At 52.9% G+C, this 9,984-nt stretch overlaps 4 protein-coding genes across 4 annotated transcripts; 2 read left to right on the top strand and 2 right to left on the bottom strand.

The window, feature by feature from the left end:
• The first annotated feature begins 278 nt into the window (after positions 1–278).
• BO87DRAFT_463663 (isoleucine--tRNA ligase ILS1) lies at positions 279–3,855 on the top strand. Its single transcript, XM_025629247.1, has 2 exons — positions 279–870; positions 931–3,855. Exons 1-2 carry the CDS (start codon positions 442–444, stop codon positions 3,733–3,735), a joined length of 3,234 nt encoding a protein of 1,077 aa, XP_025474078.1. The 5' UTR covers positions 279–441; the 3' UTR covers positions 3,736–3,855.
• Positions 3,711–4,340, bottom strand: BO87DRAFT_213097 (uncharacterized protein). Its single transcript, XM_025618632.1, has 3 exons — positions 4,217–4,340; positions 4,063–4,158; positions 3,711–3,999 (listed from the first exon to the last, which is right to left on the bottom strand). Exons 1-3 carry the CDS (start codon positions 4,280–4,282, stop codon positions 3,979–3,981), a joined length of 183 nt encoding a protein of 60 aa, XP_025474077.1. The 5' UTR covers positions 4,283–4,340; the 3' UTR covers positions 3,711–3,978.
• Positions 4,341–4,481: 141 nt separating this feature from the next.
• Positions 4,482–8,346, top strand: BO87DRAFT_381205 (Sfi1 family protein). Its single transcript, XM_025624476.1, has 2 exons — positions 4,482–4,834; positions 4,927–8,346. Exons 1-2 carry the CDS (start codon positions 4,771–4,773, stop codon positions 8,169–8,171), a joined length of 3,309 nt encoding a protein of 1,102 aa, XP_025474076.1. The 5' UTR covers positions 4,482–4,770; the 3' UTR covers positions 8,172–8,346.
• Positions 8,347–8,374: 28 nt separating this feature from the next.
• BO87DRAFT_411127 (phosphotransferase family protein) lies at positions 8,375–9,764 on the bottom strand (the record flags this gene model as incomplete). The annotated part of the gene is made up of 2 exons (XM_025626404.1): positions 8,375–8,563; positions 8,601–9,764. The coding sequence occupies 2 exons, from the start codon at positions 9,762–9,764 to the stop codon at positions 8,375–8,377; spliced, it is 1,353 nt and encodes a 450-aa protein (XP_025474075.1).
• Positions 9,765–9,984: the final 220 nt, after the last annotated feature.

Below are 9,984 nucleotides of genomic sequence, written 5' to 3'. Positions count from 1 at the left end.
CCTTGCATGAGGCGCAGGGCGTAGCAGCCATGAGTTGCGACAGCCCTGGATTGCATTCCAATAACGAAGAAAGCATGAGTGAGTCAGAGCCATGGGAGGTTAGTCCCAATTTGTACATCAAAGATGGGAATCAGCCTTGTGACTAGCGTAGTAGCCATTGTACAGTGTACCTGAGCCAAACTATTCCATATTTAGAGATGTTTATGAATACGCATTGAAAGAAGGACAGTCACGCCGGCTGATGTCGGCGGTAGGCGAAGCGGGTGCTGATTGGCCAGTGGAGACAAAAAAATGGTGCGCGGGGTGAGTCAAAACGATTCTGCCGCTTGTGCGCAACCTTCAATCGGGCTTTAAATCTACCCCGCGGATCCCTCGCTGGAAGATCGCAAGTCGACAGATTTCCTCCCTGTCACCTCCTCTTCCCTTCCCCCCTCGCCCGTCATGTCCATTGATTTTCCCCGCGAGGAGGAGGCCATCCTCCAAAGGTGGAGGGAGATCAACGCCTTCCGGAGGCAGGTTGAGCTCTCCGAAGGTCGTAAACCATACACCTTCTACGATGGCCCTCCCTTCGCTACCGGTCTGCCTCACTATGGTCACTTGTTGGCCTCGACCATCAAGGATATCATTCCCCGTTATTGGTCTATGAAGGGTCACTATGTCGAGCGTCGCTTTGGCTGGGACACCCATGGTGTGCCCATCGAGTACGAGATCGACAAGAAGCTGGGCATGTCGGGTCTCGAGGCCGTCGAGAAAATTGGTATTGAGAAGTACAACGAGGAGTGCAGAGCCATTGTCATGAGATTTGCTTCGGAATGGCGTCAAACTATCGAGCGACTGGGTCGTTGGATCGACTTTGACAATGACTACAAGGTAGACAGGCCCATCATCTTATACCCCGCGGTCTCTACATATGCTGACCATGCATTATAGACCATGAACGTGAGCTTCATGGAATCAGTGTGGTGGGTCTTCAAGCAACTGTTCGACAAGGACCTTGTCTACAGAGGCTACCGCGTCATGCCTTACTCGACCGCTCTCAACACCCCCCTCAGTAACTTCGAGGCTCAACAAAACTACAAGGATGTGCAAGACCCTGCCGTCGTCGTCACATTCCCCCTCGTCCACGAGCCCGAGACTTCCCTTCTTGCATGGACGACCACCCCATGGACCCTGCCCTCGAACATCGCCCTCGCGGTCAACCCCACCTTTGAATACATCAAGATCCTCGACGAGGCATCTGGAAAGCACTACATTCTGCTCGAGTCTCTGCTCCGGACGCTGTACAAGGACCCCAAGAAGGCCAAGTTCAAGATCGTCGACCGCTTTAAGGGCGCTACCATGAAGGACTGGAAGTACCAGCCCCTCTTCGATTACTTCTACGAAGAGTTCAAGGAGCACGGTTTCCGGGTCCTTAACGCCGAGTACGTTACTGCTGAGGACGGTACCGGTATCGTCCACCAGGCTCCCGCCTTTGGTGAGGACGATTACAGAGTTGGCATGGAGAACGGCGTCATCAGTGAGAGCCGTCTTCCCCCTAACCCTGTTGACGAAAAGGGTTGCTACACAGCCGAAGTGAAGGACTTCGAGGGCCAACACGTCAAGGCTGCCGACAGGGGTATTATCAAGCACCTGAAGGCTGCTGGACGCCTGGTTGTCGACAGCCAGATTACTCACAGCTACCCCTTCTGCTGGCGTTCCGACACTCCCTTGATCTACCGGGCCGTGCCGGCTTGGTTCGTCAAGATCGGTCCTATCATCCCTCAGATGCTCCAGGGCATTGACGACTCCCACTGGGTGCCGAGCTTCGTCAAGGAGAGACGCTTCTCCAGCTGGATCCAGAATGCTCGCGACTGGAACATCTCGAGAAACCGTTTCTGGGGTACTCCTCTGCCCTTGTGGGTGAGCGATGATTTCAAGGAGGTTGTCGCCGTTGGTAGTGCCGAGGAACTCAAGCAGCTTAGTGGTTACGAGGGTGAACTCACCGACCTGCACCGCGACAAAGTCGACAAGATCACCATCCCCAGCAAGCAGGGCAAGGGCGTCCTTCGCCGTGTTAGCGAGGTGTTTGATTGCTGGTTTGAGTCTGGCAGCATGCCTTATGCATCCCAGCACTACCCCTTTGAGAACAAGGAACAGTTCGAGAACAGCTTCCCCGGTGACTTCATCGCGGAGGGTCTTGACCAGACTCGTGGTTGGTTCTACACCCTGACTGTGCTTGGTACCCACCTCTTTGGCAAGCTTCCTTTCAAGAACTGTGTCGTCAACGGCATTGTTCTCGCAGAGGATGGAAAGAAGATGTCCAAGAGACTTAAGAACTACCCTGATCCCTCCCTCGTCATGGAGCGTTACGGTTCTGATGCTCTTCGCCTCTACTTGATCAACTCTCCAGTTGTGCGCGCTGAGCCCCTTCGGTTCAAGGAGTCGGGTGTCAAGGAGATTGTCGCCAAGGTTCTGCTTCCCCTCTGGAACAGCTACAAGTTCTTCGAGGGTCAAGCCGCTCTGTTCAAGAAGACGCAGGGCTTCGATTACACCTTTGATCCTAAGGCGGAGGCTACTAACACCAACGTCATGGACCGCTGGATCCTGGCCAGTTGCCAGAGTCTTCTCAAGTTCGTCAACGAGGAGATGGCCGGGTACCGTCTGTACACTGTCGTTCCTCGCCTGCTTGAGTTGATCGACAACACCACCAACTGGTACATTCGTTTCAACCGCAGACGTCTCAAGGGTGAGAACGGTGTCGATGATACCCAGCATGCCCTGAACACCCTCTTCGAGGTCCTGTACACCCTGGTCCGGGGCCTGGCTCCCTTCACTCCTTTCCTTACCGACACCATCTACCTGAAGCTTCTCCCTCACATCCCCGAGGCGCTCCGTAGCGAGGACAGCCGCAGTGTCCACTTCCTTCCCTTCCCCGAGGTTCGGGAAGAGCTTTTCGATGAGGTTGTCGAGAGGCGCGTTGGCCGGATGCAGAAGGTCATTGATATGGCTCGTATCTCCCGTGAACGTCGGAACATTGGTCTGAAGACGCCGCTGAAGACTCTCGTTGTCATCCACCAGGATCAGCAGTACCTGGACGATGTGAAGTCCCTGCAGGGATACATCCTCGAGGAGCTGAACGTTCTTGAGCTTGTCCTGTCCTCGGACGAGGAGAAGTACAACGTCCAGTACAGTGTGACCGCCGACTGGCCTACGTTGGGCAAGAAGCTGAAGAAGGAGGTCCAGAAGGTCAAGAAGGCCTTGCCCTCTCTGACCAGCGAGGACGTGAAGAAGTTCGTCGCCGACAAGAAGATGCTTGTTGACGGCATTGAGCTTGTTGAAGGTGATCTGGTCGTGAAGCGTGGAATGAAGGAGGACAGCGCGTCGGCCAACATGGAACCCAACACGGATAGCGACTTGCTGACCATCCTGGACGCTAACCTGTACCCCGAGTTGGCCGAGCAAGGGTTGGGCCGTGAGATCATCAACCGTCTGCAGCGTCTTCGTAAGAAGGCGGGTCTTGTTCCTACTGATGATGTGAAGATGGAGTATGCCGTCCTGTCGGATCCCGAGGATGTGGGCATCAACAAGGCGTTTGAGACGCAAGCCAAGGCCATCGAAAAGGTTGTGCGCAGACCGCTCGACCGCTACGAGCTTGTGGACGGCAAGGTGCCCAGCGGAGAGGAGCCGGGAATGATCATCCAAGAAGAGCAAGAAGTACAAAAGGCCACTTTCCTGTTGCGTCTGCTCAAGTTGTAGAGGTTTGATCGATTCACACAGATAAGATGTTGATAGCTTAGACCATACAATTCCCGCTAGTTACGATGTTTTGACATTTTGTTTAGTTGATGGATGAATAAGATTACACACGTTCATGATAATAAGTTTTTACATATACCTGTAGAGACCTTTCCTATACAGACACCGCCATACATGCTAGTAGAAGCCAAACAGCCCAATGCGCCTAAATCATGTAGTTCTCCTGCAACCCATCATCCACCATTAAACTTTCTTCGAGGCCGCCTGTCAAGCGTGAATTAGCCATGTTACAGATGAAGTCTTTGGAGATGCGGGTTTTCTTCCTACCAGAAAGCAGTCCTTGAGCTTCATGAACTCCTTGGCACACATGTCCTTTTGCACGGCATTGTAGTCCGCAACGACGCATTTGCCATACGCAGCGGCCTGAAAGCCCATCTGTCAGTTGAGGTGAACAGATTCAGAGATTCATATTTTAACATACCTCGACCGAGCACTTCGAGGCAGCCTTTGCAAACTTCTCAATGGGTCTTGTCTTTGTTGACGGCATCTTGCTCAGTGTCTTTGCCACACAAAAAGTTAAAGACTTAAGTACTATCTACAGGTGATTGATTGTTCCTTCTATCCAAAGCGTGACTGCTGGACCTTACCCCCGTTACATAATCTCATCACATGACCCAGCACATTCCCATCGCCGGCGCGACACGAAAAGCAAAAGCAAAGCAAAAACAACTTGGCTTTTTGACTGATAAAAAGTCAATGCCTTGTCGCCCGGCCGTGCCATTGGGTCCCACCGGTCCGTTTGGGGATCTCTCTTGCGGTCTAACTTGACTTTAGCTTGACTTTGCGGCCTGGAGCATTGTGGGCCTCTGACAACCCACCTAGCAACACCACCCCCGACCGTGTCCGTGTGTGTGTGTGTGTGTGTGTGTGTGTGTGTTTGTGTGTGTGTGTGCCTGTTCCGCGATGCTTAATGATTCCCTGTTCCGTCTCCATGAGCCATATGCGAAAAACGCGCCTTAGTTCGCGGACAGTTCGATGCCTCCCGTTCCCCTTCAGCGAAGACCTTTGTCCCATGAAGACCCGGCGCTCACCGATGAAGGTATGCCCTGTCGCATTACTAGCACCCCCTCCACACTTCTTCATAGTCTTGTTTACTTTTGCGAAATGCTGATTGCTTATTGTTCAACATAGATGTCGGCCTCCTCTACCAAGTCATTACCCGTGCGGAGAGGGATCCAGAAGTCGAGCGACTCCCGTACCGTGTGCTATTCAAGGCCTACGACGAGGTTATTGCCGAACATGGCGTCGACGCGGATCCAGGCTATGCCTGTATGCGCTTCTTGCTCAAAATGGGAAGCAAACATGTCGTAGGAGAGTCGCTCTTCGACAAATTCGAAAACCTCCTCGAACGAATGGGCATTGTCATTGAATTCGGCGGCGAGGATGATACCTACGATGAGACGTACCCGGACAGTGTACCCTCCATCGAAAGCAGGCCTAGGCGAAGGATACGCGACACCCGGGAGGACTCAACGCAGCCACAGCCACAAAAACAACTACAGACACCTCTGCGAAGGCGGGCGTCCTTCAATTCCATGTACGATGTTGGCGACGATCCAACTCAGAGAAGCTTCATCAACCGCCCAAGCTCACGGTCGTCCATGTCGCGAATACAAGTCGGGAAGCCTGAGTATCCGTTCACGAAGCCGTCGCCGTCCCCGAAGCATACGCGGGTCTCTCCAGAAGCGGAGTCCCCCGACAGAACTCAATTGATGGCACAGTTTATCGACGTGGGTCGCCGGCTCATGAGTCGGATGGACTTTCTGGCTACGCAATCTTCGTCTGCTCAGCCGCCGCCGGCTGACGAGAAGCCTCTTCCCAATGGACTCTATGCCCGGTCTGCCGTCGACCGCGATCGCTCAGAGAGAATAGCGGAAGCCTCACGAGCCCGGCGCTCGAAAACATCCTCAAATGGCTCCGATGAAGAGGGAGAGCAATCATCTTCAGTGTCCTCCAGTGACGATAGCATCAGTCCCCTTGAACGGCCAGAGATGCCGCCGGAAATGCTATATAGGCCATCGCTTTCGGATCTGCTGCGAGATGCATCGACTTTCAATATGTACCGCCAACGGGCCATCAACCGTCGACTTCTCACGCAGTGGGTTAAGAGGGCGATACAGGCCAGACAGAGCCACCATAATATGGAGATGGTCGCCGTAAATCGAGATCGAAATACCTTGCTTCGACAGGCGTTTCAAACGTGGCATACCATCATCCGCGACAGACGGCAGGAAGAGCGAACGGAGAGATTCTTCAAGCATCTGGAAGAGCGCGCGGGACGGGCTCGGGATCTCTTTCTCCTCACCAAGGCGTTCTCTCACTGGGCGCAACTGACTGCAGAGGAACTTGCTCGGACATCTGCAGCTCGGCGACATATCCTTAGCGTCAAGTACTTCCATGCATGGCGTGAGATCACCGCAGTCAATGAGATGAAAGCCCAGCGCTTCGCTCTGCGAAAACCTTTTGCTGCCTGGCTAAAAAGGACCAGAGAGGTCAAACAGGCGGAAGAGAAGGCGGTTGTTATCAGTAGGGAGAAGTCGAAACATACATTCTATTGGCAGTGGTTCTGGAGCTTCTGCGAACAGCGTGCCCCTCAGTGGTACGACTATTGCCTCAAGAGACGCTCTCTGTTGTACTGGTTGCGCAAGTTTCGAACCAACAGGGAGTGCATTCATGAGATTGATGCCCGCAATAAGCAATATGCTGTGGGATGGGTAATGCAACTATGGCATGAAAGGACTCAAGGTGTCATTGCGAGGGAGCAACAAGTAGCATTGACGGAGCGCCGCAAGGTTCTGGAGGAGAAGCTGATAGAATGGAGGGCTCAAGCTCATTTAGCCCCGGTTGCTAACCATGTTACAAGAATGGTGGACACACATATCCTTCAAGCGGCGTACTCGCAGTGGGTGCATCGCGCTCAAATGCTGAAGCAGGCACGGGAGATGGATCGGCAACGGATTATACGCAATGCGTGGACAACGTGGAATGACCAGCTTCGCTGTCAGGCTCTCTATGCGCGAATTGAGGAACGTATCAAGCTCGAAGCGATGTACAAATGGATTTTAGCAGAGAGATACCGTCTCATGCAGCGCATTAGGGAGCAGCGCATCAAGCGGGAAGTTTTCTCGGTCTTTGTGACTAACGTTCGGAGAACTTATGCCGAATTGCTTGACCGTGCGGAGGTATTTGAGGAGCAACGAAACGAAGACTTGCTCCGATCCAAGCTGGAACGCTGGCGGGATCAGCTATCGTTGCAACGCGAGAGGGAGATGGTTGCCTCTGAGTTCTACGCTCCACGCTTAGCGCAGGAATCGCTTGTGGCCTGGCGTTCCAAATATCAGCATGTGGTCAAGATAGAGGGATGGGCTAATACCGCCAGATACTACTTCCTGGCTACCAAGTTCACCAAGAAATGGCGCGTCGCGACAGTTGAATCTGCCAAAAAGCGTCGCCAACAAGCGTATATCCAGACTCGGAGGAAGATCAAGATCAATCTGGCATCGAAAGCTCTATCTCATTGGCACTCCAGGTCCTTACATATGGCAGGTCTGGGGCAGCAAGCCCTGCAATTCTCACGGCAACACTGCTTGGCAATGGCGTCCGAGCTTGTACCTCGATGGCAAGAGAAAACCTTAAATCGCCTCCAGGACTGCGATGCGGCCGATGATCACTATGCGCGCCAAATTGTTGGCGAACAACTGACGCGCTGGGTCGAGGCCTTGCTTGTGTATCAGCGCCAGGAGCAACAAGCAAACAACGTGAATCGGGAGCATGTCCTCGGCCAGGCCAACATCCAGCTGCGGAAGCTCAGCTTCCGTGTCTTCCAGGTCAAGAGCTTCTCCGAGACCGCCGAGGCGATGAAGGAACGAAACCTAAGGAAGCACTGTCGAAGCATGTTCCGTAGCTGGCTGGAGAAAGCACGCGTGAAGTCCGAGTCGCGGGATTTACCAGGGCCTCTGATAAGTCCGACGAGAAACTATGATGGAGCGACCTTCGAAGCCGAGCCGAACCGACGCATTTTCGATCCTTGGTATCAAACCACTACTCCCTTTAAGACCAACGACCTAGCTGTGGCCGCAAACAGCCAAATTCAATTGGCCTCGACTACGCCGCTGGCGACACCAAACTTCCTCACCTCGCCATCCAAACGAGCCGCCAGAGCGCGGGCCATGGCGCAGGCTTCCACTACTCCTGCGACGCCCTCTTACACTCCATTTGCCAGTCGACTTTTGCGCGTCGGTACTGTTCTGCCTCGAACCGACTCGACTAGACGCCGTACTGGACGAGCGAGCGCACTGGGCACTAGCGTCCGGTTCGTGGATGAAGAACCGGGGTCTCCTTCCGATGGCAGAAGATCATCCGGTCGACGGACGTGAAACCCTTCCGGGTTATACTTGTATAGGACTTTATGTACATTTTCTTCTGGTTCCCTTTGTCTATTTTGGGGTTTTGGATGGTGCAGCTTTTTGGGGCGAAGGTTATGATAGATACCCTTTTTGCATGGCAGGTACTGTGGATTAGCTATTGTCGGCTTGGATAATTGAACAATATACACCTCATGTTGGTGTAACACCTGAAATCATAGCTCAAGTAACACATCAATCGGATAATGATCTTCAAACTCATCTTCACCCCTATCACACCGACCAGACTTACCTCTCACCAGCTCATCCATCTCCCGCCGCTGCTCCTCACTCAACAGCCGTACACGATCCTGCAAAGACCCCAAATCTCCATAAAACCGCCGATCAACAAACTCCCAATAAATCTCATCAAACATAGAACTATACCTCGCGGCAAGACACCCAAAATAGCCCATTGTCCAAGGACTCGCCTATCCTCGGAGACAACCGCTGGGACTCAGAGAGAAGCCCCTGCCCCATTAATTCGTCTTCACACTCACGCAATACTTCCAAAAACACATAGAATCGGGGAATATACCGATCCAGGAATTGATGCAGATCCCCCTCCCAGTCCTCCGGACTCTGGAGTAACAGCCACCAGGGCGCTACGTATGTGAACTCAGCTGGGGCAGCGTAGGTGAATTCCCAGTCAATCACGGCTGAGATGCGAGAGGTATTGAGATCTATGAGGACGTTTGAGGGACGGAAGTCGTCGCAGTAGAGACGGAAGGGGCCATGGGGGTTAGTGAGGTGGAGGTTCTTCGTTAGGTTTAGGAATAGGTAGCGAGCGAGCAGTCTTCGCTGGAAGTTTTCTTCGCTGGTGATGGAGGGTTTTTGTTGTTGTAGACGAAGGTGGAGGAGATGCTGTGTAGCTAGGGAGCGGAGGTAATCTGTGGATGAAGTGAAGGTGTGAGAGGGAGGTGGGAATGCTTCTAGTGGTATGTTTGCGGAGGCCATTAGTTCGTTCATGTTGAAGGTAAGAGGTCGTTTGGTGATGTTGAAGCATTCATGCTCTGTTTCTTCGAGTGCGCCGATGGAGTCGAATTCTACTCTGGAGAGCTCGAGGACTAGGATGGCCATTTCGCGGTATGCGTGCTTCAAGCTGTGATTGCTTATCTGTGGGTTTAGGACTGGTCGTCCTTCGACAGAAGGGTTCTTAAGGGGCTGCGATAGTGGTACACCCTCGATGAATGACATGATTATGTAGGGACCTGCCCAGCAGATGCCCGAGGCGTATACTTCGGGGATGGGGATCGAGGTGGTCTTGCGGAGGTAGTTCATTGTTGCGACTTCATTTTGGACTTTTTCTCGGCGGAGAATGGCTCTTCCTAGAGCGGCGAAACGGATGATGATATCTGGTTCTTCGTTGCTGTTGTATCTTACTCGATAGCAGATGTTGAATGCTCCGCTTTTCCAGAGGCATGCGGAGACGGGTTTGCCGCTGGCTGGTCGGTGTTTGTGGGCAAGGTGCATTGATAGGAGCTCTGGCTGCCGGCTGGACCAGAGACGGAGCCAGGCTGTGGCTTTTTGTTCTTGTTTTCTTTCTGCGATAGGATCGAAGTCCATGTTTGGTTGGTGGTTGGGGTTGGGGTTAGGGTTGTAGGGGGGATGAGATGTGAAGCAGTTGCAGAGTAGTAGGTAGACCGCTTTCATTTCATATGTGAGTGGCGGCTACAAGCAATTTTAGAAGCAAAAAATGCGAAGGTATAGATCTGGGAGTATGACTGGAATTATATCCAGCAAGAGGCAGATCTCCACGTCCATGTACGGAAAATAAAAGTACTAT

Source organism: Aspergillus neoniger (genome assembly GCF_003184625.1).
Source record: "Aspergillus neoniger CBS 115656 unplaced genomic scaffold BO87scaffold_63, whole genome shotgun sequence".
Classification (NCBI taxonomy): domain Eukaryota; kingdom Fungi; phylum Ascomycota; class Eurotiomycetes; order Eurotiales; family Aspergillaceae; genus Aspergillus; species Aspergillus neoniger.
This window is presented reverse-complemented; position numbering and strand designations above follow the sequence as displayed.

What these genes read in the sequence shown, in the direction of transcription:
- BO87DRAFT_463663 (XM_025629247.1), top strand. Translation starts at nt 442, where the DNA reads ATGTCCATTGATTTTCCCCGCGAGGAGGAGGCCATCCTCCAAAGGTGG. An exon ending in ACTTTGACAATGACTACAAG is followed by an intron (nt 871 to 930) that starts GTAGACAGGCCC and finishes CATGCATTATAG; the next exon opens with ACCATGAACGTGAGCTTCAT.
- BO87DRAFT_381205 (XM_025624476.1), top strand. Translation starts at nt 4,771, where the DNA reads ATGCCTCCCGTTCCCCTTCAGCGAAGACCTTTGTCCCATGAAGACCCG. An exon ending in CCCGGCGCTCACCGATGAAG is followed by an intron (nt 4,835 to 4,926) that starts GTATGCCCTGTC and finishes TGTTCAACATAG; the next exon opens with ATGTCGGCCTCCTCTACCAA.
- BO87DRAFT_213097 (XM_025618632.1), bottom strand. Translation starts at nt 4,282, where the DNA reads ATGCCGTCAACAAAGACAAGACCCATTGAGAAGTTTGCAAAGGCTGCC. An exon ending in CCTCGAAGTGCTCGGTCGAG is followed by an intron (nt 4,159 to 4,216) that starts GTATGTTAAAAT and finishes ATGGGCTTTCAG; the next exon opens with GCCGCTGCGTATGGCAAATG. An exon ending in AGCTCAAGGACTGCTTTCTG is followed by an intron (nt 4,000 to 4,062) that starts GTAGGAAGAAAA and finishes CACGCTTGACAG; the next exon opens with GCGGCCTCGAAGAAAGTTTA.